The sequence below is a fragment of the Taeniopygia guttata genome, chromosome 5 (genome assembly GCF_048771995.1).
Source record: "Taeniopygia guttata chromosome 5, bTaeGut7.mat, whole genome shotgun sequence".
NCBI classification, from domain to species: Eukaryota; Metazoa; Chordata; class Aves; order Passeriformes; family Estrildidae; genus Taeniopygia; species Taeniopygia guttata.
The window spans coordinates 3,814,342-3,840,588 of record NC_133030.1 but is presented as its reverse complement, the minus strand read 5'-3'; the positions used below and the strand labels follow the sequence as shown (position 1 = coordinate 3,840,588).

General features: G+C 40.1%; 1 protein-coding gene across 1 annotated transcript in view; it reads left to right on the top strand.

Annotated features, from left to right (window-relative positions):
- The first annotated feature begins 749 nt into the window (after positions 1–749).
- Positions 750–26,247, top strand: part of CSTF3 (cleavage stimulation factor subunit 3) — a 48,092-nt gene continuing 22,594 nt past the window's right edge. The window contains exons 1-3 of the mRNA XM_002196053.5: positions 750–977; positions 9,793–9,894; positions 10,024–10,119. Coding sequence (XP_002196089.1) covers positions 948–977; positions 9,793–9,894; positions 10,024–10,119 — 228 coding nt within the window. The 5' untranslated portion in view covers positions 750–947. The remainder of the gene's footprint in view (positions 978–9,792; positions 9,895–10,023; positions 10,120–26,247) is intronic.

The following is a 26,247-nucleotide window of genomic DNA, read 5'->3' as shown; positions in this document are numbered from 1 at the left end:
CGGAAGAGGAGCGGGAAGGGGCATTGGAAGAGGAGAGGGAAGGGGAAGAGGAAACGGAGCAGGGAAGGGGAAGAGCAGCGGGAAGAAGAAGAGGAGCGGGAATTGGAAAAGGAAGGGGAAGAGGAAGAGGAGCGGGAATTGGAATAGAAGCGGGGAAGGGGAAGAGGAGCAGGGAAGGGGAAGAGGAGCGGGAATTGGAAGAAGAGCGGGAACAGGAAGAGGAGTGGGAATTGGAAGAGGAGCGGGAATTGGAAGAGGAGCGGGGAAGAGGAAGAGGAGCGGGAATTGGAAGAGGAGCGGGAAGGGGCATTGGAAGGGGAAGAGGAGAGGGAAGGGGAAGAGGAGCGGGAATTGGAAGAGGAGCGGGAAGGGGGAGAGGAAGAGCAACGGGGAAGGGGAAGAGGAGCGGGAAAGGAAGAGGAAGAGGAGCGGGGAAGGGGAAGAGGAGCGGGAATTGGAAGAGAAGCGGAAAAGGAAGAGGAAGAGGAGCGGGAAGGGGAAGAGGAGCGGGAATTGGAAGAGAAGCGGAAAAGGAAGAGGAGCGCTCAGCGGAAGAGGGGCGGGAAGGGGCACTGGAAGAGGAGCGGGAAGGGGAAGAAGAAGAGGAGCGGGAATTGGAAGAGAAGCAGAAAAGGAAGAGGAAGAGGAGCGGGAAGAGGAAAGGGCAGCGGGAGCAGCTCCCGGCCGCCCTCCCGCCTTTGGCTCGGCGCCCCGCCCTGCCCCGCCCGTTCCGGCCACCCCCACGCGCCGCGATGACGCATTTCCTGCCGCGATGACGCACTTCCTCCCGCCAGCCCCGCTCCCCCGCCCCCGGGCCGGAGGCGCCGCCGCCATTTTGCCGCTCTCTCGCTGCCGCTCTCCGGGCGCGGCGGCTGCGGCCGGAGCAGCGCTTTACAGGAGCTTTAACCCGCTCGGGGCCCCTCGCCCCAGCCCGCTTTGAACGCGCCATGTCCGGAGAGGGAACCGCCGGCGACCAGGTGAGCGGGGGCCGGGAGAGCGCAGGCCGCGCCCCGAGGGAGCGGTGCGGTGTGGTGTGGGCTCGGCCCGGGCGGGCGTGCGGCGGAATTTCTCTGCCAGACACTGAGGCCGGGGCTCGCCCGCCCTGCCGCCCCGCGGAAGGAGCTCCGTGAACCCCGCTGGCGAGCGGGGAGCGGAGCCGGGCGGGGACGCCGGCAGCTCCGGCCCTCAGCCCCGGCTCCCGGCTCCGAGGGCTGGGCGATGGGCGCGCCGCCGAGCTCCCCGGTCGTGGTCGCTGGACACAGCGCTCTCAGAAAGAAAATTGCAGCCCGGCCAGGCTGTTCACAGCGGCAGTTTGCGGTGTTATGTAAAGCGAGCGTTGGCTGAGCTCAGGCGTTTAATGGAGAAGGCCTCTCTGCCTGACACCATCTGCCTCCAGAATAAAGCATTGTTCAAACGCGCTTCGTCCTTAAACTGCAAACGATAAACACTCTTTTATTTGACAGAGGGTTTTCTTTGTAGTACAGCGTTCGTTCCGTTTAGTAGGGAGCTAAACTAAAACCCAAGAAGTGCCACCTCAGCACGAGGAGGAACTTCTTTATTTTCGGGGTTGCAGAGACTGGAACGGCTGCCCCGGAGGATGCGGAGTTTCCCTCTGTGGACGCGTTCAAAACCCACTCCTGTGTAACCTGCTCCGGCAGTGATCTTGCCTGGGCAGGAGGGTTGGACTGGGGGATCTCCAGAGGTCCCTTCCAAACCTCAGAGTTCTGGGATACTGTGAAATAACTACAGTTTCAGCGGAGTTTGGCTTGGTTTTTGTTTAGAGTTTTTTTGTGTGTTCGTTTTCTGGTGTTTTGTTTTTGTTTTTTAATTAGACTGAAGTCTGTATTTACCCTAACTTTTCATTTATAGGGAGGTACCACCCGAGTGTTGTATGTCAGTTTTCTTAATCTGGTGTTGCTGTGAACGATTTCCAACTTACTGGCAGAGTTTCTCCAAAACGGCTTTTTTAGTAGTTTAAAATCGATATTAATTGAAAGGGTGGGAATGAAAATTACTGATTGAGGGAAGAGTTAATGATAACACTCAAATGTCTTAGTGGCCAACGTAGCCTTTAGAAAATCAAGGTGATGGTTCTTGGAGCAGGTTTTTCTTTGTAGAAGGTTAGTTTCTCACAAAGCAGGTGAATTTCTGTATGTCTGGGCCTGTACCCCCCTAAAGAATGGTGTGTAATCACTGTTTTGGTGGATGGGGTGGGTATAGGAAATGTGGTGCTCAGAGGGTTAAATACTCCGTTTCTGCCTGGTTAGGATAATGTCCCAAAATTCCCTGTGCACTCCCAAGTTTTTCAGGCTGGTCAGTGTACTTGGAGTGTGTTTGGGCATTCTTCAGAATGGTTCCCCTCATCATGAGGTGGATGGCTGCAGAGAAGTAAGAATATGCCAAATTTTGTGAATGTTGGTGTGTGGCATGTTCCAGATTTCATCTCCCCGCTCCAGTATGTTTTCAAGAATGTTTCATAGCTTAATTAAACTGTTTGCTAATAGAGCATATGTTTCTGTAGCTTGTAAATTGTTACTTTTTAACTTCAACCATGCTGACTTTAGGCTTTATTTCCTTTTACAAGGGGGAATTTGATAAGCAAAAGGCTTAGTTACTGCCTGTATGCTGCATAAAAGTGGCAGTGTAGTACTGCTATGCCATAGCATTTCCAAACCTGTAAATTGTTATTTGCAGCCTGTAAATAACATAAAGCATGTAGTCTAACCTGTGACTTGGCCTTTGGGCCATACTAAGGTTTCTTTTTTTGCCCATTATTATTTCTGTGTTCATGTTGAATGCACTTCGGAGTAAAAAAGCAGCTCTCATAGGGTGGGTTAACTTTTTTTATTTATACTTGACTGCTCCATCCTCCTGATGAAGGCTTCTGGATTCTGATTTCCTGCAAGTCTCTAATTTTGTTATGGTCAGTTACTTCCCTTCCAGTGATTTTCTTCACTTGGCAGACTTGTGTTTCTGGCAGACCACATCCAGACCCCAGTGCCTTTAGCAGCGCTGCCATGTGGTTTGCAGCACAGAGGCTTCCTCTCAGTGTCCTCAGGGAGCCTGGCTGTGGCCTGCCATGGCTCGAGGGATCCAAATCCGGGGTCCCTGGTTGGGAGCAGAGCCTGCTGTTGGGGTATCTGCACTGCAGCTGCTCTAGAGCAGCCTGGTGCTGGCTGCAGGCCTCCAGCTTACATGCACAGCGTTCTGAGGGGTCTAAAGGTGCCTTAGCTGTAGGAAACTGAGGCTGGGCAGAGGTGGGATTGATTGCAGCTGCCTTTCCTGTTTCAGGTGTCATCTGCAGCTCCCAGCTCTGAGGTTGGAGTGCCCTGCAGGGATCAGTAGGAAACGGGGACTGCACAGTTAATTTGCATCTGTGCTGTGCGTAAAATGTAAAAATGTGAGAGTGAGAAGTCTTTGAGGAGGCAGAGCCCACTCTCAGACCCACTCTCAGGCAGGGGGTTCTGCACCTTGATTCCCAGATCCCAGCCTTTGGAAGGCACTGCCAAAAAGCAGCCAGAGGAATAATAAATTCATGCCATGCTGCCTGCAGCAAGTACAGAGCTGTGGTGGTGTGGGAAGGAAGAACAGTGGAGTGCTGATAGTAGGAGGCGAGGCAGGGAAAAGGGAATGTAAGGTTTAAGACATAGGTGGGCTTTAGGAGCCTTTATTGTACCAGGTACAGTGCAGTTGAAACGTGGCTTTACCATCTTTAGGCCAAGCTTAGCTCCAGGAATTTTTGGGCTCCTTTGCTGAGTGGATCAGGAGCCTAATCTGTGCTATCTAGATTGTCTCCTCATTATGTTATTGTAGAACAGACTGGAGCAGGAGGACAAAGAAATACAATGCAGCCACAACTCCTGGAGTATATTTTAAATTCTTGCTCTGTGTTAACTGTGCTGGGCCCAATTTAGTCCTGAAGAACCAGTTGAATCATATGACGATTAAAATCTGTCAGGCCCTGCCAGACTTCTGGTGAGGCCTGCCTGATGTTTAACCAGCCAGAATTTCCAGGGTCAGTTTCTGGAATGCCAAACACCCAGTCCTGTCTGTATCATAGAAATGCACTTTTGTGGACTGAAAGGCTGCTGCATCTGCCACTGTTTGCCAGAAAATTCCGTGGCAGGCTCTTCCCAGCCTAATGTGTCAGGGTTACAAAGAGCCCATGCTTGCACCTATGGATGTCTTGACATTTTTGTGGTCCTTTATGTACACATCTAGATTCATTTCAGTCATGCTGCTTGTTTCATGTGCTTACTAACTAAACCTCAATTCCCACTTCCTTCCCCCCACTTCATAAATACTTGCAAGGCATCTACTTCATCTGAAGTTCACATAACATTTACTTTGCCCCTGCATTAGTGCCTTCCAGTCTTTTAAGGTTAGAACATGCATTTCACTCTCCCAATTAGTGTTTCTAAGATACATACCCCAGTCGGTGATGCTTTTTTTATGTTACACGAATATGGATCTGGTCTAAGACTAAGCTGTGGAAAAAAAGAGGTCTGTGTTGCCTCTGTGACTACAGAAAATACCTCAAAAACAGTTTGTTCTGGTTTCTTGGTGGTACTTTTGTTCCTTTTGATTCTTCTCTTTGTCTTGTGTCTGTTTGATGTGGTGCATCATGAAAGTTTCAGCATGCTAAAGACAATAGTAAATGTTGTAGTTAACTACAGTTTAGTATTTTAAAAATAGATGCTGAATGCAGTGCTGAGAGATTTTTCTTGCAGGATTGTGTGGGTTTAACATCACAATCTTAATTGTGATGTTAAACCCACTTAGAGAAACCTCTTTAAGAGTAGATAGAGTAAGTACAAGTGTTGGTGAAGGAAAGCTCCTGAGTTTGTAATGCAGTGATGTAATGGCAATTTTTACACGGTTGTAAATAAATTATAATTCAGGTGTATTTCCAGAGTCAGTAAGTTCCAGGTATGCCAGTAAGAAGGTCAAGTGAAAAATGTGTCAGTCCAACATTTAGGAAACAGTACTATGAGGAAAGAATGGTAGCCATTACTAATCTAAAAATTTAAACTTATGTGGAGTTTTGAGCCCAGGTTATGTTGGGATGGGGTAGTACTTACAAAAGTACCTTCTTTTGGTCAAGATGAATATGCTGGGCTTTGTCTTCTCCTAGTGATCCAGTCTTAAAGGACACAATTCTTTCAAGGCTGTTCACAGTTGAAGTGACTTAGTGTAGAACAGAAGCAGTCAAGGTATTAAAAACATTTAAGAAAGTGCAAGCTTTGATAAGTTGAAACTGCAGTTCCCACAGGAAAGGGATGTGTTACTGAGGAAAGGATTTTAAAACTTGTTCTTCTCTCCACATGCAGCTTTAAAGAAACTTTAAGGGAAGAAATCCTTAGACTAAATCAACCTGTAAATTTAGCAAATGGACAGCTAATAATGCTTATTCATTTGCATGTTAATATATTTGAAATTTCATTCACTGGATCTGTTGCAGGCCAGGCTGTGCTAAAGTGTGCAATACCCAGCCAAAACCAGCAAACTGCCTTCTGTCTTAGGCCAGAAACTTCCTTTGACATGAAAGCAATTTGTCTAAAGTAGCCATTAAAATTCCTGCATTTCTGTATACAACAGCTCCTCCTGTGATGTTAAACCCACACAATCCTGCAAGAAAAATCTTCTTTGGTTTGTAGAAGTTCTTATTTCATAATTAGTGGTAGTTTTTAAAGCATCTTGAGCTGGCCACTTCATGGATATAACAGGAGTTTTGAACACATTTCCTTTTCACTGCAGACGATCCTTTTGTGGAAACAGGAGGATGCCTTAAACAATTGGATGTATTTAGTCTTGTGGATAATTTAAAGGTGTTAAGGTATTTTCTTAGACCCTTTGGCACCATGAAGTTTCATTCAAGAGGCCTGAGGAAACTGTTGATTTTAGGAATATGGTATAAACCAAGAATATTCCCTTGGTGGTGATTGATAAATAAGCAAATACTAAAAGTGTACTTTATTTCCTCTGGTTTTGTTCCCTCAGGCATTCTTTATGAATTCAGAATTGGATTTTGTCCAGTTGATCTGATTTGTCAGAAGGAGCTCCTAGATCCCTTCCTGGAAAATTTGGGTTTAGGTCTCTTCAGATTTTGGAAAGATCTTTTTATGCTTCTAGTGTCTGTGAAACTTCAAATCTGTTGCTATTTGTCAGTGTATAGATAATAAAAGGGTAGTTGTGAACTGGACTACATGGTAATAATCTGTAGAAACCCCTAAGTGCTAAAATAATTCCTTGACTTTCAAGGAGTCGTTCATGGGATAAAATCAGGATGATGTGGAGGTCTACTGAACATAGTTAACAACAAGAGAGGAAAAAGCGTTTTTACAGTCTGTGTGCAATATTTTTTTCAGGTAGTAAAGAAAAGTTAAAAGGCAGCATCTGATTAGGTTCAGTCTGGTGGTATTCAAGCTGGTCTAAGTTGGGGCTGCTAGAGTCTTGAATGGTTTTGCATCCTTTTTGCTGCATCTGATCCTGAAACCAGGGTGTTGAACCATTAGGAAGTTAATCAGTTTTCTAACAAGATTATTTTTCTGCTGATTTAACTCCCTGAACTGGCTTGCTACTGAGCTTACCTGGAAATGTTTATCTAGGGGCAGGATAATGGCGCTGAACACCCAAGAATTCTATGTTCACATAGAGAGAAAAACATAATCAGAAACTGTATGCCCTTGAACTGTGATAGCAGCAGCTGTAAGCACAAATTGCAGAGAACATAAAGTTCTCAAACTAGGATCACATATCTTCCTGTCTGTGGTTAAGTTGGGTTAAAAGTCAAGCTTCTGGTTCCATTTTGCTGTGTGCTTGCGGTAGATGTTAGTCCTTACAATGGGTGTTTGCTCACACACCCAGTTCTGGCGAATGGTCAGAAAATGCTAAGTGTCTGTGCCTGCAGGGTGTGAGGAGTGGTTATTTGTGAGGATGCAGTGAGGCCTTGTTTGTGCTCAGGTAGAACCAGGACATGGACTTGCCTGCAGTGCACTGTGTCCCTCGGCCGTGGATGGCTTTGGTCAGTGCTGGAGGTGGAGAGGGACAGGACAGGGAGTTCTCACAGGCTCTGAGAAGTTGAGTTTTTTCTTGTATTTGACCTAAGGTTACAAGCAAGTCCAGGCAGCCCAGTTTAAAACTGTGATCATCATAAGAGTTATTTTCAGTTCTGTGGGGTGCCTATAATTTGTCTTGGATAACTGAGTGGAGAACTTCATCTGCTGCTGCTAAACAATTATTTGCCAATTTAGAAAATCAGTTTTATTTTCCAGTAAAATAATTGTGCTTCTTGCACAGATTGATTCATGTGTTAAACACACAAACATAATTTAAGATTGCTGTGGTTGTGCATGTTATCCCTATCTATTTTTTGCTGAGCTGTTTCTGCCTTTCTGAATTTGACCCCGTGTCTGCATAGGTGAATCAAATTCCTGGAAGTCTTAACTCAGCTGCCACTGCAGTGAAATGCTTATTTTTTTGTCACCTGGAAAGATTTGAGGAAATACAATTAAACTACTGCTATAATAGTTGAAAAGTGCTTCAGTGGCCCATTCTACTTTACCTTGTTTAAAAGTCAGTACTTACAGGGCAGGATCTCGTGTTTTTTTTGTAGGGTAGGCTCCTTTTTCTTGTAGCAGACATTAATGGTACTTCTGTGTAAATGTATCCAGAATAATTTATTTGAGCCAAGTAGATTTACCGGGGTGGTTATAGTCAGGAGCAGTGCTTCCTATTGATGCTGATTTATTTGAATTAGTGCTTTATTGAATAAGCAACATTCCAGCTTTGGGTCACCTCTAGGGGTAGCTTACAGAAATAGTTTAAACTTCAGAAATTTCAGCTTCAGTGCTGTTTCTGGAAGCTGAATAACATTTATGCATGTCATTTGGGAAGAAACAAAACCACTAGTTCATTTTATACTGTTTTACATGTTAAGACTGTATCAGTTGAACTACTACAGAATCAAAAGGGGTGTAAAACTATTCATATGGCAGTTTATAAATTTTCTACTTTAGAGCTGGCAGCTTTGAGCAACTTCGATTTTTTAATCAAATTAATTTTATAATAATTTAATGTGGGACTTGATAGGTGCCTTCCGAGTTACACTGCTTTGCATTAATTAGTGTTAAGAATTGCTTGAATTGCTTAAAAAGTGAATCAAAAGGAGTAATGGTCTTTAAACACCTATAAGGCCCAGGCTACTGGTTTTTTTTCTTTTCCCTCTCTTGCATATCTGCCACTATATGTCCATTTAGCAGTTTTGCAATATTTTTGAACCTTTTTCCATTTTATTAGTAGTTTTATTAAATAATGTCCTTAAAGGGATATGCTTTGAATTATATCCTACTAGTAGGACTGAGACAAAAACTGGTAATGCTGAAAAATATTCAGAACTAGTGTAGTTACATTCTGCTTCTCATTCTAAAGAGTGATGGCACCTTTGAGAGAGAGGAGTGATGGTGCTCTCTGTGCTGTTTGTCTTTTTCAGCTTCAGGAGGACGCATTGACCTGCTGGGGCAGGGAGCTTGGACCAGGTGACTCACTGTGGTCCTTTCCAGCCTGCCCCATGCTGGGATTCTGGGACCTAGACCCAATAGTAACAATTAAAACAAATTCCTTGAAATAAGCTTTTAGCAAGTGACAGGGTTTGGATTTTTTTTCCTTTTTTTAGAATTTTCTGAAAATTCTATAATTTTTTTTTCTATATCAGTCATACTGTACTGTAGAGATGAATATTCTAACAGTGATTATGTAGTGAAATTGTAAAATTTCACCAGCAAGGTCTTATAGTAACAATTTAAGGATTACTATTGTTACATCTCACAAAGGCAAGAATTTCGTTGGTATGGTTTTTGTATTGCTGTTCCCTGTCTAAAAATGAGCCCGGTTTTCAAAGTTAGTAGTAAGTGGTTTGGAGTACTGCTCAGAACAATATTTCAGGCTTAATAAATAAACTTCAGTTCATTTAGGGTTGTAACAAGCATATATTTTAAGGATGCCTGTATGTGATCTTCACACAGTAATTTTTTTATTCTACTTTGTGTTCGACAATGTTAGATCTAGGGAAAAAAAACCTGAAAATCATAAAGCAAGTTATTTCCAAAAGTGTTTGAAAGTAACTATGTTAACAAGTTTGCATTCAATTTGGTAAAGGTTTAGCCTCAAAAAAAGCTTTTAAACTTCAATGGGAATGTCTGAGTGTTTTAAAAAACAACAAGGTGGCTTTAGTGCCAAAATGACAGGAAGGCATCTGTAGGATTGAGAGATAAGAAAGTGAGCACAGAAACTGTGCCTGGATAGTATCTGTTCCTGCTTAACCATCATCTCCTGGTTTTCTTGTTAAACTGTGATACCAAATACCAGCTGTTCTCCATGGGCAGAATGACTCCTGGATAAACTGGATTTGTTTGCCTGAGCTATGTAATAGAAATACTGGGCTGAATTTACTTTTTGCATCTTAGAGTTCCAGGTTGGTAAAAATGTTTAAAATTCATAGTACAGTAAATACCCCAGCAGACTCAAATTTGTTTCCATGTTTTAGAGACATTGAATTGGTTTAGTCTAACATCTTGGTTGATGTCTATAACATGTAGAACTTGTGCTAAGTGTGCATTATCTTCCTGAGACAACTTGTTTTCCAGCCAAATTCCAGTTTAGAAACTTCCTCTTAAAGCGGAGTGGTGGAGCGTTGCACTGTGGGAATGTTATCTTTAGCTTGACTGTGTAGGTGGGACAGAACTTTTCAAACACTGCTTGTGATCTCTTATGTCTTCTTTTTAATTTTTCTAGACTGCTGAATATGTCCCAGAAAAAGTGAAGAAAGCTGAAAAGAAACTAGAAGAAAATCCATATGACCTTGACGCTTGGAGCATTCTCATTCGAGAGGCACAGGTTTAGTGATATAGGATTACATTTCCTTATCTATGGTCCACTCACACTATTTCGTTCTGGAGTAAAATCAGCATATTCATTTACATAAATCATAATATTGTAAATGCTGTTTTGATTTTCAATTTTTAGAATCAGCCTATAGACAAAGCACGGAAGACCTATGAACGCCTTGTTGCCCAGTTCCCCAGTTCTGGCAGATTCTGGAAACTGTACATTGAAGCAGAGGTTAATATTTTTACATTTTTTCTTACATAACATTTCATAGGATTTTAAGTTTATATTTTTATAAGCATGAATAAGATAGGCACATAATACCTAGGGGAAAGGGGATTTTAAATATGCCTTGCTTTTATTTTGTAAAATAGGTACAAAGGAATGATTAAAATGAATTCTAAAGTATTGGGTCTTTCATGAGTTGATGATTGTTGCATTATGGAATTGCAACAACATTAAAACTGTTTCAATGGTATTGGAGTGCTTTAGCCTTTTATTTGCTTGTCGTGTCAATTTATTGCCTCCTGTGTCATTTACTTAGAGGATTTTTCTTTTTATTTACACATACAAACTTATTTGAGTGACTTTCTCTGAATATTTGGTTCTTTTTTTTTTTTTTTGCTTTCTTAGGGAATTGAATGTTTCTGTGAACAGTGTTTGCAGGGAGGGTGTGGGGATGGAAGCTAATTACTGGAATGAAAATGCATTAGCCCAACTCATTAGCTTTTAAAAATCTCAAGAAATTGTGATTGTTTCCATAACTGGGTAAGACTTATCACTGAGTGCATTGGTCAGCTGAACTGTCTTTAATGACATGCCATGAAATTCCCTGTATAATCATGGGGGAGGGGGTGGTGGTGTTCATTGTGGTTTGATTCCTTTCTGTAGCTGGTATTTAATACTAATACACATGGTTTCTGTGGGCATCTTCTAGCTGCACATTTTCCTTGAGACAGATTTTCTATATGCTAAACTTCAGGGGTGGGGACCTGTATTCTGTAGATGAGAAATGAGCTGGTTTTCTTCCATTTGATAAGAAATTTTATTGCATAGTTATCATATCTTATTGTACATTAAATTACATATCCAGAAATATATGGCAGTAAATTTTGAAGATATGGAAAACTGGGATCATGGGAATCTAGCAGAAATTTTTATATTGCAGTTTATAATAAGATGCTACAGTACAAAATAGTGCCATCTAATTTGAATGCTACCAAATTAAATATATGGAGTTTTCACGGTCTTGTTTGTAGCAGTAACTAGAACGTTGGTGTTTATTCATGTTTGGGAGATTGCAAATGGACTAACATACAAATACATATTTTTACGTTTTTGGACCCTGCAGCCAAATCCATTAGCCTCTTGTACCCTGAAGTTTTTGCTACAGGTTCTAGTTTTCAGAATCTAATCTTATTTCATAATTGCATTAAATGACCTGATTTCTGTGCTTTTTTAAAGCGTTTAGCTTTGCCATGCCTCAAGTTTAAGGGTTGAGTAAGGCCATCTCAGAAAGCAGTACTATACTGAACATCCTTCAGCAGAAAGTCCTGTTGTCAGTGTGAAACTTCCTGTCATAAACCACGTTCAGATATGAACTGATAGACGTCACCTCCCCTAATTTATAATCTAAGAGTATTTAGAAACCTTAACAGTGGCAAACTTACAACAGGCTAGGGTAGAATTTTTCACCCACTCCTTTGAGGAGGGCAGATCAGCACGTCAGTAGTTATGGGTGCTAGGGAACACGAGGTAAATCTGAGAGGGAAAGAATTGTCATAACCATCATCAGTGCTTGTGTGTCTGCTTATTAATACACTTCAAATATTAGGGAAATGGAATATATAGGTCTGTTATTCAAAACAATGGAAAAATAGGAACTGTACATTTCTGGTAGAAATTACACCTGAAGAGGGTTATATTTGAAAGAAATCTAAGTAGGTAATTTTCAGAAATTTACCTTTTATCTTAACAGCCAAATTTTTAAATCCCGATTATGACTTAATTTTCAACTCTCCTAGTTGCAGTAACACATTACAACTGATAAGTGGCCAATTTATGAGTGAAGCAATATGCTTTTCTGTTTCTTTTTAAGGACAGGTGAGCATATATAGCTGTAAATTGAAATAACTTATTTCCAAATTCCTCTCTAAGAAAAATATGCTCACACAATTGGGCACCGTTGTCAGTGTTTTTTCAGTTGCATGTCATTTGTGCAGTCCATCTGGGTGAATTAAAATTAAAAACTTTCTTCAAACCCTGTGGTTAAATTAAGACTTTGGTTAATTTTTGAAGGCTGAGTAGAGGAATTCTGTTCAGGCTTCTTTTGTTGCAGCCTTAAGGTGTACAGGGAATATAAGGAAAGTATTTTCCAAAAGCCTTTTTCCTTAACAATTTTAGTAGTCTACTCCTGCTAGAAAGCTTTTCTTGGGCTGTTCAGAAGTATGTAACTTTCTAGCCATGACTTAGTAAAATAAACCTGTGGTAGATCTCCAGCACTGCTTTCAATTTACTTTCGCTGCCTCATTACTGAAATCTGAAATTTGCAAAATCTTCAGTCATCTGTTACTTGCATTTCCTCTGATGTCAAAACAAGTATTTTACTCTTTAACATGAAAATGTTTCCTCTTTGCATCCCAGAAAGACAGAAGTGGGGAGGGAGGTGGGGGTTCTTTTCTAGCAGCTTGTCTTTCACTAGAGAATTTTGCCCTCTGAAAAACATAACTCAGAGCAGAATGTTACCTAGTTGTGGTGTATTGGAAGATGAGCCAAGGTGAGGATTATGAAAATGGCCTTGGAAAAAGAAACTAGCCCTTTAACAGCTGTACTGTCAAAGTTGTTAGAAGTCTCTAAATTCCCCTTTAGCTGACTTAACAAATGTGTTCTCTTTAGTCAGTCTTCAGTAGAAATTGTTGATAAACTATCTGAACAATAACTGCATGTGACAGTTCCATATGTAACCGTAACTTGTAAGTGCAGGTCTTGCTGCTGTGATTACCTCTTGGTTTTATGAGTCTGTTCAGATCACTGACTGTTCTGCTTTTTGTGTGTGACTGTGTTCCCTAGTGGAATAGAGTGGAGAGCAGTGCACAGCACTCGGTGTATCATCCAGCTCACCACAACTGGTACACAGAGCATGCTAAAGTAACCAAATACTTCACATTTAGCATTTTGTGTGCCAAGCACTGATTTCTATGCTCTGCTCTCTGCATTGTGACTGGTTAGGTAGTCAGTAGAGCATGGAGATTAATTAGGAAGAGCATGCTTTGACAGTTTGTTAATGGGAATTAACACTATTAAAGTTGAAACTGATGAAAAAGTTTGGGTTCTTGCACTGGTTTTTATTTCTTTTGACATTCAATGAAGAATTATAGGACTTAGAAATAATATAAGTGGATGAAACAACTCCAAGTTCACAGCTGGTTTTGGGTAATACTATTTGAACGTCTAAATAGAGTTTTGGATTTGATAAGTAAGCAAGTAAAATAGTTAACTTGCTATTCTGCATCTCTTAAAATTTAGGAAGTGGAACACTAGTGCTATTCTTCCCAAACTCTTGTTTTCTCTAGTTATTTAAAGTACACTTTTCTTCTGATACCTTTCTCATAAAAACCTCCTCTCAGAAAACTTGACTCGATTCACATGGCAGTGCCTCTTTCACAGTTGTATAAAGGAGTGTCTAAGTCTCAGCCCCATGTGTGCCATAATATTAAATTCATAGATCACACGGTCTGGACTCTAGCCTGCTCTGCTGATGTGCTGTGTCTCCTTGGGTAAGTTATTTAACCTGTTTGCCCTAATGAAACAGATACCTACCTACCTCACAGGGTTGTTGTGAGGCTGCTTTAGTCATTAAAGTGCTTTTGGCACCTGCCTGAAAGGTGCTACAGAAATGTGAAAATAAATCCCGTTTAATACCCTATGATCCCATAGGCCCAGCTGTCTGTTACTGTTTCCTTTGTCACTGACTGATTTAACCATCTTTTAGACACAGAAAGACCTAATAATGCTTTTCATGCTCATGAAAGAACATTTACTTTGCCAGTGTCTTAAATACTTCAGTAGTTCCGAAGCAAGCTTTTGAAATTGCCTTTTTTTCTCTGCTAGTTTCCTTTGAGAAATCACCAGGTTGAAAATACTCTTAGGCACATTTATTAAACTGTATTCACGTATTTGCAACATTTTTTTAATGATCTAAGGAATTTTTAGTTCCAGTTACTCTGAATGGAAACTTTCCTCTCTAATTGTCCTGCGTGCTTCAGGCCAGTTCACACCACACCTTTTACCTTTTTTGAGTGTACAACATTATATCCTGGTCACTTTGAACATGGTTAGTAGAGGTTGAAAGGTTGCCATAATTAAAAACATAAAAATCATATCCAGAAGACAGTTGTGACAAATAGCCCAAGTCTAGAAACAATAAATACAGAGCTGGTAACATGCATGTAAAAGGTTTGGCTGTTAATATGTATTTTTTGTCTTGAGAATTTTGCAAGTAAGACTCCTGTGTTATTGCTTGTCCTAAAGAAATGCAACCAGATACCTTTGTTTAGATAACTTCTATTTCCTCTGGACATTTTGAATTTTAAATGTCTTGGTAACAAACAGATGCTGCGAGGATTCAGCGGGTGGGACCACAGCTTAGGGTTGATTGTTTTGCATTTCATCATATGCAATACATCAGTATCTTTAATCCATGTAATTCACACTGGTGTGGATACTAGTCAGAATGTATCATTTAACATACTTGTATATGAAAAATGTAAATAAAACCATTTAGAAAAATGATTGTTTTTGTTTAAAATGTCTGTGTTTCTTCAAAGCATTTTCTTCCCCTGTTTTACTTTAGTCTGGTTATGAATTCAGAAAGGATAATGTTGTACATACCACCAGAATTCTGCTTGGGGAAAAATGGGAACTGACTTCTGTCAGGATGAAGTTGGAGTGATCAGAAGTCAAAGTAGAATAGACTTCTTGCCTGAGATTCTGTTTAGTGGTACTTTCAACTCAGTATATTGTGTGTATCAGCAGCTGATCTTAGTGAATTTCTTAATGATAATCCATGCCCACCCCACTAGCCAGACACATTTCTCATGGTAAGCTTCTGCTTTAAGAATGCTGTACAGGTGCTCTGTACAAAACCCATACTGCACAGTCTTGACTGCCTCAGTCTGAGATTTTCAATCTTTTTTACAACTGTATTATTTATGATCTTTTCTTATTCATGTGTGGACTTGTTCCATTCCTGTTAATAAATGTTGTTCTGTCTGTGTGATTATTGTAGATTTGCACTAGAAAGTGAATGCACCTTTTTCCTGTCTTTTCTGCTCAAAGTGTCAATACAGGTGTGTCTACATCTTGCATAGTTCCCCTGGTCCTACAAGCTGTGTAATATCTGAAAGCTGCCCACATACTGACACTTGTAGTTTGAGAAGATGTGTGCAGTACAACATTAGTGGGTTTCTTCATAATTCTATTTGCTGTATTTGATCATTGAAAATCCTATGGGGAAGTTTTAGGACATTTTTGAAGTGGAAGCGGTGCCTAATGAAGAGATTACTCTGAACCCTCTTCTATAGTGTGTTGTTATTTACACATGAATAAACACAAACTACTTCCTGTTCTGTTGTATTCTTTCCATGTAGAGTGACAGAAATATATCCCTGTTAGCTATGTGCTCTTGTTCACAACACTGCTGAAGTCTCACTTTCAAATGTGACAAGGACAGGAAAACTTATTGTGTGCTTTCTTCTCTTGAAATAATTCGTTGATCCTTCGATATTTTGAGGGGGGAATCGATATTTTGAGGTCAGGTCAGGCACAAGCTTGGGCTTCTAATATCTCTGAACATGAAAGAGCAAGAAGTAAAAAGAGGTTTCTTGTGTATGCTGTATTTGCTATGGATCAATTCTCCATCTGCTTGTGAGAAGGAAACTGTAATTGTTGTCTTTGATTCTCTTCTATATCTCTGCCAGCTGCCAGCTGGTTGTGTTTCCTGTTCTTTATTCAGATTTTGAGAAGCATGATGGTTGAGAGAACACTTTCCATTAAACCTTCTCTGCTAATGCTGCTACATAAAATAATGTTCGACTGTTTGCTGCAGAACTACTTTACAGAATGTGGGAAGGCTTTGAGTCATGGCTGGGATGAAATCCAGTGACTTTTCTTAGCTGGAAGGTCTGTGGAAGCAAAGCCTTCCCCACGTCATTCCTGTGGTGTGTTAGTACCCATGCTCTTAATTTACATGTGTGCTTGGGTTTCCACCTTGCTTTTCTCTTATTTTTTTCTCACCAGTCTCTTCAGAATGATGAGTGCTCCATATCCAGTGACAGTTTTGGATTTCTGCAATGACATGTTGTGTACCTAATATCCTATAACTTTTTTATTTCTTACATAAAACAGTTCAAAAGTGAGAAGAAGGAATATGCATTGGTCCATAACTGTAACATTGCACAGGTAGCATTTGCTATGTGTATTTGCACATTTTATACATGTCATTAACTACACATGAGGAGATCTTACTGTAATTTGAATCTGATCTGTATTGGGATTTAGCTGGTTTGGTAATGACAAATATTCATAATACAAAAGCATGGGAGCATTTCCAGGGTTCATTGGAACATTTTGAGGATAGGCAGATGAGTAGAAAGGTTCTTTTTAAATTGAGTTTGTGCACAGTTTTCAGTAATAACTTCTCTAGGGTGGAGTCCTGTTGCATCTTGAGACAAGACCTCACTGTTAACCTGAAGTGTGAACAGCTGGGCTGTCTCTGTTTCATTAAAAGCAGATTGGACGGGCCCTGTGGCAGGGGCTGTGCATTAATTTTGGCTTGCACCAGTTCCAGTGAGCACACAGTGCTGATCTCTGGGCCAGCGCTGTACCCAGTGCTCTTGTATATTGCTGGGTTCAAGGCTTTTAGAGCTTTGACATCTCTGCTGTACTCCAAAAGGAGAAGAGTTAGTATGCTGAGGATGTGTGGTAATTTTATTTCTGCTTTCATCCTGGCTCTGAGTTTCAGCAAAAGAGCTTGTACATATGTTTAAATTACATAATTTTTATCGTTAATTCAAACTACTCCTCTAAATCAGCTAATTTGGAAAGTTTAATATTGTGATGGAGGATAAAGTGTCTTACCTTCTTAAATTCCTGTAATATCTCTGGATGAAATAGAGATTCTAATGAGGACAAGATACTCTGTCCAGTTCTTTATGGTTTGCATTAGTGCTTGAAATAGAGAGTCAGAAATAACCAGTAAAACTAGAACAAGACATGACTCTGCAATCTTGCTATAAACAATATGATACTTCTGTATTGTTTTCTGTGAGAATGAATACATTGCTTAAAATACATTTCAGGTCTTGCATTTGGACTAAAATAATGTCTAGTTGTTCTGTTTATAGTGTTTTCTATGTCCAGACTGCAACAAAGTCAACTTCTTCAGCTGTTGTTCACCCTCGAAGTATGGGTTTTCAAACACAGTTTTTACTGTTAAAACAAAATAAAAAATTAACTCTTTGAAATTTATATTTGCAAAAATGGGGTGGCAGGTGTGTAGGTGTATATGTGCTATCCTGCAGATAAAACAGATATGAAGTTGGCACGTGAGCTAACTTCATTGCATTCAGTGGAACTGCATTTAAACATTAAACTATATTTAAAAGGTTATCTTAATTTAGGATTTTGATTATTTTAATTTTTATGGTTAAATGACTTACAGTAGGTTCTATGCTGGCGTAGTCCTGAGGAATCTCTTAGACTGTGTATGTGCATCTGTGTTCATGTGTGTTTATATATGTTTAGATTATAAGGTCACACAGCATAATGTTATTTTTAAATCATAGAGTAGGAAAAGGAGTGGGTGAGCTTATCAGTGCTAATTTTCTACAGGTAATTTATTCAGGCTACCTAAAAGTTTATAGGTACTCTGAAAAATAATGTATGTAGAATATATTTGGCATTTCAGTGAAAAGGATTTTATCTGCAGCTTCAGTCTGAGTGAAAAAGCATACCTTGGTGCTGTATGTAAAGGAGTGGGAAGATAGAGCTGAATTTCCTCTTTCTTTTTGTTCTCTTGCACCCAGTATTGGCCTGCCTTTTCTCCATTCCTGCCTACCCATCACAGTACTGTCTTTGTGTGTTTTTATGAGATGCAGGAGTATATTCAGGTATTGCTGGGTGCTTTATCTTCCAGTGTGTGTTTGCAGTTCATCTATCAGATGATGAGGAGGTCCCAGGAGGCCTTAGCAAGAAGCTGTCACTGCACAGCTCAGACACGTTCTTTCAGTGCCACAATTGTACTGTAATGTTCTTTCAGTGCCACAATTGTACACAATTGCTGTCCCACATTTCAGATGAGGCAGCAAGGGGACTGAGGGGGGAGATTCCCTAGTAATGAAATGTAACTGCTGATTTGATCTAAAAAATAAATCTCAAATTAATCCCACTACAAACTTTTTAATGTAGTTGCTGCAGAAGAAATCTGGTACTCTTGCTATCTCTAAATTATGCTTATGCATAATCGAATAGCTGCTGGTTAGTAACGGTATTGCATTTGTAAAGTGTGCAAGCACATTTAACAGCCTGTGGTGGGCACTTTATTGTGGAAACAGTTCAGAATTAATTTATTTAAACTTGTCCTGAAACATGGTTTAGTTAGTCTCTGTAGGTTACTCTTTCATATTGTATCAGAGATACTTAGAAAATTGCATTACAGCATGCAGGAGCTTGAGGTACAAGCAGCCTTGCTATTGATGTTGATGCAGCAGGGGATAGAATTTAATATATGTGGGCTTGCAGCTACTTAGGCTTGCAGGTACTTAAAGCATTTATAATATACAGTTAATACAAGCTGAAGATGAGTGACAGTGAATAAATTCACAAAAAATAGATTTGTAGCACATTTGCTTTTGGAAGCTTAGCTTGCAGTTTTCCTTCTACCAGCTATGTCAACTGACCCCGTCCCAGGATTTTCCATGGCATTGAGTAATTAATAGTTTTGGTTACCAGCAATGTGCTTTGGAAGTGTCCCTGCACAGCCTGACAGTGCAGCCAGGTTCATACATGGAGAAACATTTCCTTTATACAGATCAGAACAGCAGGCCCTACACTGAGAGCCTTAGTCTAGCAGGTTTCATTTCACTGGGAGAATTTTGTCATTCTGGTCCTGACTGACTGTGGCTTTGGGAATTTTAAATTCTGCCAAATTGCAGGATTGTTCTAGGTGTTCTTACTCCATGTGATGATGGTAGTTAGATAAAAAGTGACTAGGAGAAAATTTTTTAAATTATATTTTTATAATAAATATAATTATTTATTATAAATAGTGCATTTATAATAAAGAATGTAAAGTTCAAATGCACTGGTTCTAAATAGACAGGGGTAAATGTTTAAAAGCACACATAGGTGCCCTGGAAAACCCTACTAGCTATTTAAGGTTGGGTTTGTTTGTTGGTTTTTTTTTTGTAAAAATGCACTCTTAAAATAGTCCCAAATGCATGACTTGTTAGTTCAAGTCACTGGAAGAAGTGCAGTGGGTGCAAGCTAAATAAAGAAAATGGTGCCCTGGTACCTTACGTGCCCATGATTGTTGTCCACCAGTTACCATTCCTCAGGGAGGTGTTATCAATAAATTTAGCTGGACTCAAATTCTGCACAGAAGTCCTTGAACAGGTTGGGCGAGCACCTCAGGATATTCCACAGTATTTGCTCTTGATAAAATAGCAGTGCTTGTAAGCCTGAGCAGGAAACAGACTGTATCATTTATTGTTGCAGGATAAAAATTTGACTTCTCCCAATAAGATGGGACTAAATTTATTTCAGGCCTCACTTTTTTTGAGGAGGGGAATTCAATTTCAGATTGACACACAAAAGCACATGCTTTTTTGTATTGTACGGGATAGGCATTAATAGGGAAATACTGTTAAACTTTAAAATTAGCTGTTAGACTTGAATTCAAGAACATTTTTTCTGTCACTAAGCAAATGGAGGTAAGTTTCTTGCTAGTAGTCTTAGCTGTTAAAAAAAATTACTGTTGCATTATCAGCTATTTACAAAAGAAAAGAGCATATTTATTTGTCATTTTACTGGTGCTTCCAAAGTTTGGGTTTACCCCTAGAAAAATCATTATTAAGGTCAGCTGTGGGGTTTTTTTTAATTTGCCAGTGAGATCAAATAATTAAGTTTGGTAATTCTGGTTGATTGATCTTCTGTCTGAGTCAGATGAAGACCCTGCTCTTGAGGAGGTGTCCTTAGACTTCTAGCAGTCTGTCATTTCTGCACAAGCTTCACAGTCAAACATTTTTTCACTGCTCTTGGAGTGTACCTTTGTGCCTGTAATGCACAGAAATGTTGAGCGCCTGCTGAGCTGCTGCAGCTGCTTGAACCCTCTGGTGGTAGCTGCGTTTGCCTCCCAGGCTGGCAGAGTTGCTGTAAATCTCTAGAAAATGCTGCTTTTCACCCGTGATCAGAGATTGCTGCTGCAGTCAGTACTGGAAGTCAGTTCTCAGGTGCTGGCTGACTCAGTCCATCACAGAGGTTTTGTGGTGATGCTTCGCTGCGTTGCTGAGCCTTCAGAGTGGATTTTTAAAGGCTGCTGCATCACCATGATGGCACACACCCAAACTGAGCCGAGCTTCTTTGCCAAGCACTGTTCTTGTCCAAAGCTGGCTTCAAGTTTGGACCTGGGGAGAGCCACATCTTTCCTTGAGAATTTTGGCTGCTTTGCTGGGAGCTGCACCTTCTCAATTTAGAGGGCTTACATTATGTTTTGGTAGCAGGTCTCTGTTTTGTACTTAGCAGAATTTTTTCTGCCAAAGCTGGAGGTTGTCAGTTAAGCTGCTCTGTTAGTTATGTGTCACTTTTACAGAGTGCTTTGGTACTGATGTGTGCTTGATGTTTTTCTATCAAGCCTGCTCTTGGCATCCTAGCTTAAAGCAGCAAAATAGAAGAAGGAGCTATCTTGGGATTTCTGAGATCCCTCATCTGCTTCTATGCAAATTAAATTAGCTGGGAGTCTACATACCATTTTTTACACTATGCTTTAATTTTCTCTTTGCAGGCATTTGCAGCATTCTGTAATGCAAGTGCTGTCTGAATGTATTCTGTATTTACATAACAATGCACCTAGCCTAGGAGTCAAAGTCAAGTCCTGAATCAAATAATTGCCTGCTGCTCATCTGCTGAAGAGGCTCTTTTCTGTAGAAAGTTTTAGAACAATTTACCATGGGCTTCTGAATGATCAATTGCACCAGAAAAGCCCCAAAATGCTTGGTTAGGGGGATAGGGGAGAGAAGTATCAAACTGAACAGATGTTCTGCTCTCTCAAACAGCAGTTCCCTACTATGTGTCTCATTTTGCATGGCCAGCATTTGGTGGTGGAGGGCAGAAGAAAACAGACTTTTCCCTGTGAAAAGCAACAAATAAATGAGATTATTAATACCAAACAGGGCTTTAGTGCAAAGAAGCTGTAATTGTTCTGAGTGTTCTCTAGCATGGGGGCAGAACTGGCAGCAGTATTTATTTGTTGTGTTCAGGTGTCTGTAAAAGTAGCACAAGTAAGTAAGTGTTCTTTCTAGCATATGGGTTAAGGCTGACCTTTGTCAAGGCCAGGGGGTTTACCTGTGCCAGTTTCTCTTCGTTAGTCCAAAATCAGAATCTTTACCTTAAATATGTGAGTCTAACTCCTGGTATTTCTTCTCAATATACTGAGAGAGGGATACATGGGAGGAAACTGGGAGGTCGGTGGTTTTCCATCTCTCTCTTGTTCAGGCTACAAGGGATGTGAGTTTCTGTACTGCTTTTATCATGGGCTTCTGCATTTCATCTTCCCCCTAAGAGGTGAAATAAGCTGCAAATGCACCTACCTAGGCTGCATGGGAAATGAATGTTAGCACAACTGTTACATGGAAATCTGACATCAGAGCAGCTCTTCTCTCTGCTAACCCCAACACCAGTGAATTTCAGATGGGAGCAACATAATGAATTGTCTTTACAAGTCTTTTGTCTTAGAAGTGCAGCTGACTTAAATGGGTTTTCATTCTATAGTTCTGACACCACACAGTGTATAGAAAAAAGCCCACAAGCAAACAGGAACCTCACATAAAGTGTCAGTCATTTTGGGTTGACCTGTAAAATTAAAATACTTCAGTGTAGAGCTAATCCCTCTCACTTTTTCAGTGGCAGTGTCACCTACGTTTCATTTCTAAAGCGTGGAAGTGTGATTTGTGGTTTTATTTTCCAACTTCAGTTCATCTCTGCCTAGCCAGTTATTCAAGTGTGAAGTCACTTATTATCTAAGCACTAACATCAACTCATAGATTTAAAAGTAGCTGTACAAATATTTTTGTCTTGATCCTGTTTTTTGAATAAATTCCCATGGATGGAAGTTGAGCAGGATTAGCTTTAACGTCTGAGGGCATGAAGCTGAAATTTAGGAAAAGAGAAGAGGAATTCACTTTAAAAACTCTACTTGTACGGTGTTTAAGGGGAAAAGCAGTAATAGCATTTAAATATTCTAGAAACTTGAGGGGTTTGTAATACAAGCAGTCTCATTAGCTAGGATAGTAATTACACTCAAATTGAACTATTCTGGAAAGAGGATCCAGAGTAGTTATGCAGAGCTTAATCATGGAGACTTTTTGGATCAAGTTTTTACCAAAAGGCTTTGCATTGTTCATGTGGTTTCAGATTAGGTTGTTGGTGATCAGTTTGATACTTCTCTCCCCTATCCCCCTAACCAAGCATTTTGGGGCTTTTCTGGTACAATTGATCATTCAGAAGCCCATGATAAAGTGTTCTAAAACTTTCTACAGAAAAGAGCCTCTTCAGCAGATGAGCAGCAGGCAATTATTTGATTCAGGACTTGACTTTGACTCCTAGGTTAGGTAGCTAGATATTGAGAGGACCCTGCAGTAAAACTCCTATCTTGAAGGAAACTGTTTTACCACTGAATGCTGTTTTTATAGTGAATTCTGATTTCTCTTCATGGCCAAAAGACAGAAATCTGGGTGTTTAATTCTGTGATTGACTCTTCAGATATAGTCTTTCCTTTTCCAATATTTAGTATTATAGATTATATTTCCCTGTAGTTATGATTAAGAATGTGTATTTTCAAAAAAGATGGGGGAATTTCCCTGGTTTCTGACAGACATGTAAAAGATTTTTGATGAGGGCAGCTGCCTATATTAGAAAAATAACTTCCCTGAACTTCAGCAGGAATACTTCATTCATGTAAACCAAAAGCAGTTCAGTCATCATCTGAGGCAGATTATTCGTTTAGTAAATGATTGACATAATCCTGTTTCTTAATGTTTTCATAGGAAATCCATGGCAAAGCCAGGAACCACATCCCTTCCTTTAAAGATTCATAGCACTGCAGTTGAAGTGTGCTTGGTTTGGGTTTAGTGCGTTACCTTTGCTAGGGTTTATTTTGTAATGCAGGGTACAATAAACAGCGTCTTGTCAGCTGCAAATCGATGCTGTGCTGCAGTTGCAGAGAATTACTTGTGCCTGAGCATTGTTCTGAACTATTAACTCTGAGATTTCTGATTTATGGTTTCCTGTGATGAGACAGTGGCTTGTGTGGTCAGACATGAGAGCCCTTAGGCACTTTCGGAGGCTGAGGATCAGTCTAATAGTTTTGAGAACCATTCTCTGGGCCATTTCTGCTACAAATTATTGGAAAATTGCTCTTTATGTTCTAAGAACAGAGGCAAAATATTAAGAACAATTTGTTCTCTGCTAATAGGTCAGGCTGGTCTTGTGCTAATATTACAAGAGTAAGAAGATTATGCTGTAAGAATTACATTTTTAAGTACTATTTTTTACTCTTTGAATAACCTGTATTCATTTTCTTTATGAGAATTGCTTATTTGGCTGGCTTTACTGGGGAGAGCCTTTATGAGTTCCATGCTAGAAAATGGGAGCCACGAATGCATGGCCACTGAATGAATTTGAGCACTCAAAAAGGCAGCAGTTCTTTCTGGTCTTAAGATATCTTCATTTGGGCTATCAGCCCAAGTCCTGGCCCACAGCTAACTCCCTGTGGAGGCTGCCTTACAGATGTGTAGCTTTTATAAAATTTTATTTTTAGGATCTCTTTAGGAAGTAAGATTTCTTTGAAATTGTAAATTCCTTAAGTGTACTTTTAACATATGCTTGGTGAATGAACAGAGATTTCTTCCATAAAAATTATTATTTGATAGCCATATTTTACTAAAACAAATTCTCTGAAATACTGTAATTGACAGTTTGTAAAAAATATGCTTATCAAACTTACTCTTTTCTGCCCTTTTATGCAAATCCTTTTCATCTGAAAAGAATGTGTCAAAGCTGTAGGCATGGGATGAGTATAGTGAGAAATTATAAAACTATAAACCTAATGGGGAACTCAGTGCCCCCTAAAACACCCCATTTTCCCCAGCTATACCTCAGATGACAAAGTCAACTGCTACTTTTCTTAAAGAATTTGAGGATAGCAAAATGAAAGCAGAAAATATTTTTTTTTAATAGTTATACATTACTGTAATGGACATTGATTTCTAATAGACATGAGCAAACACAATGATGTTAAATTAAGAGTCTTAATAAATGAAATCTTAGGTCACAGCCTTGTAAGGTGTGAGAGGAACAATTGGCTTTTTTTCCCCTAGGTAGTGATGCCTCACATACCCTTTATTCCATGTAATCTGTTGCAGTGGTCTGATCCCTGCCTTGTTTTTAGGTCTGAGTATTGCAAGGAATTTTCAGCTTGGATTATGGGGTAGAGCCTGTCTGGTGGCACTGGCAGACTGCAGTGGGTCTGTGCTCATCAGATAATAGGCACCGGTGCCTATTATCTAATTAAATCAGCTGAAAAAAGCATTAGAGGAGTGCCTGTGTTCAATTCCAATGGCTCTGCTGAGGGACTGTTCTCTTTGGGAAAGTAATTGAAGTAGACAAATGGTGTAATTTGTCTGATTTTACAAATCATGGATCTCTAGCCCAATGAGCCCTCTTAATGAAACTTAACTTCAGTGATCCGGCCAACAGCTCATACTGCTAATCTTTAATTTATCTCATTGCATTTTGTCATGTTAAAGATTATCTTGTAATCCATGGGTGCTAGATGTGCTTTTGAGCCCTGTAATTTGAGAGTTAAATGATAAAAAAATAATTCTAGAAGGAAAATCACTGCTGCTTTGCATGTTTCCTAAGAACTGTAAAGGATCCCAGTAGATCTGGGAATGTTAGCTACCCAAAAACACATCCTAGAACGTTCACGGCTTCTGTAAAGTACAAAAGACACTGAAAAAGGGATGAGCAGCAGAAGTGAACAAAAGCACACGGGAAAAACCCAAATGCCTAAGTTGGGAAGGAAGCAAGTTTGCAGGGCTGTGAATATGGGGTGGTGTTTTCCCCTGTGGCTTAAAGGGAGTGTGAAATTGAAGAGGAAATTGCAAGCCACGGGGCATGTTGAAAATTGACTTTTCATTAAAATGAGATTGAAAATCTGGTTGTGAGGTAGAATCTGGCTGGAATTTAGTGGGTGCTTAGCATTTGTAGATTACTTCATACATCTAATACAACATTCCATTTCATAATGGGCAGATTGCCTAAATAAAAAAAAGGTAATGGTTTTCCGGAGTTGGAGAACATATTAAAGAGTAGGTAGGAACAGAGCAAGGAAAAAAAGCTGGCAGTGCTTATGTGAGCTGTGCATCTGTGAGCTTCATCAAAGACCAGCAGTAGACTCCCAGGAAAAGAAAACTTAGACATGGAGCAGTTCTCTTCTTCACCCCCAGTTTCTGGGCAATTTTTCAATGTCAGAGCTGTAGGGTGGTAAAGTAAAAAGAGAAGTGACGCTGTCTGTCTTTTTGTTTTGAAGAGCACAGAGTGTGCTTTCCATTATGACTTAAAAGGGCTGTTTCTGCAGCTTTACTTCCCTCCTAATCTGTGAGAGATGTTTGCAGTACTGGGGCTCAGTCAGGAGGAATATCAGTGCAAATAATTACAGGTGGGCTTAGTGTTCCAACATAACTGCAGATGGAGGAGGGGAGGCATGTTTTTCTAATGAAAGTGTGCTCTTGAAAGAAAGTAAAACTCCAAAATGAGAAGAGATAACATCTACAGGATGCTGTAGATAGGAAGAAAGAGAAAAGACACATGAGAAATTGCTTCTTTTTTATAGTCAAAACCAAAAGAGATGTATTTGATGTCTGAAATAAATGAAGTAGGGAGTGAATCAGTGATTGCAATTCAGAATCATTCTCCAGTCAGAAAAATCACTGAAGAGTTTTGTCACCACTGTTGTTTTTTTTTTAAGGCAGCCTATAAATAAATATTTCTCTGTACAACCTCTGTCTAGTCTCTTGAGAGTGATGC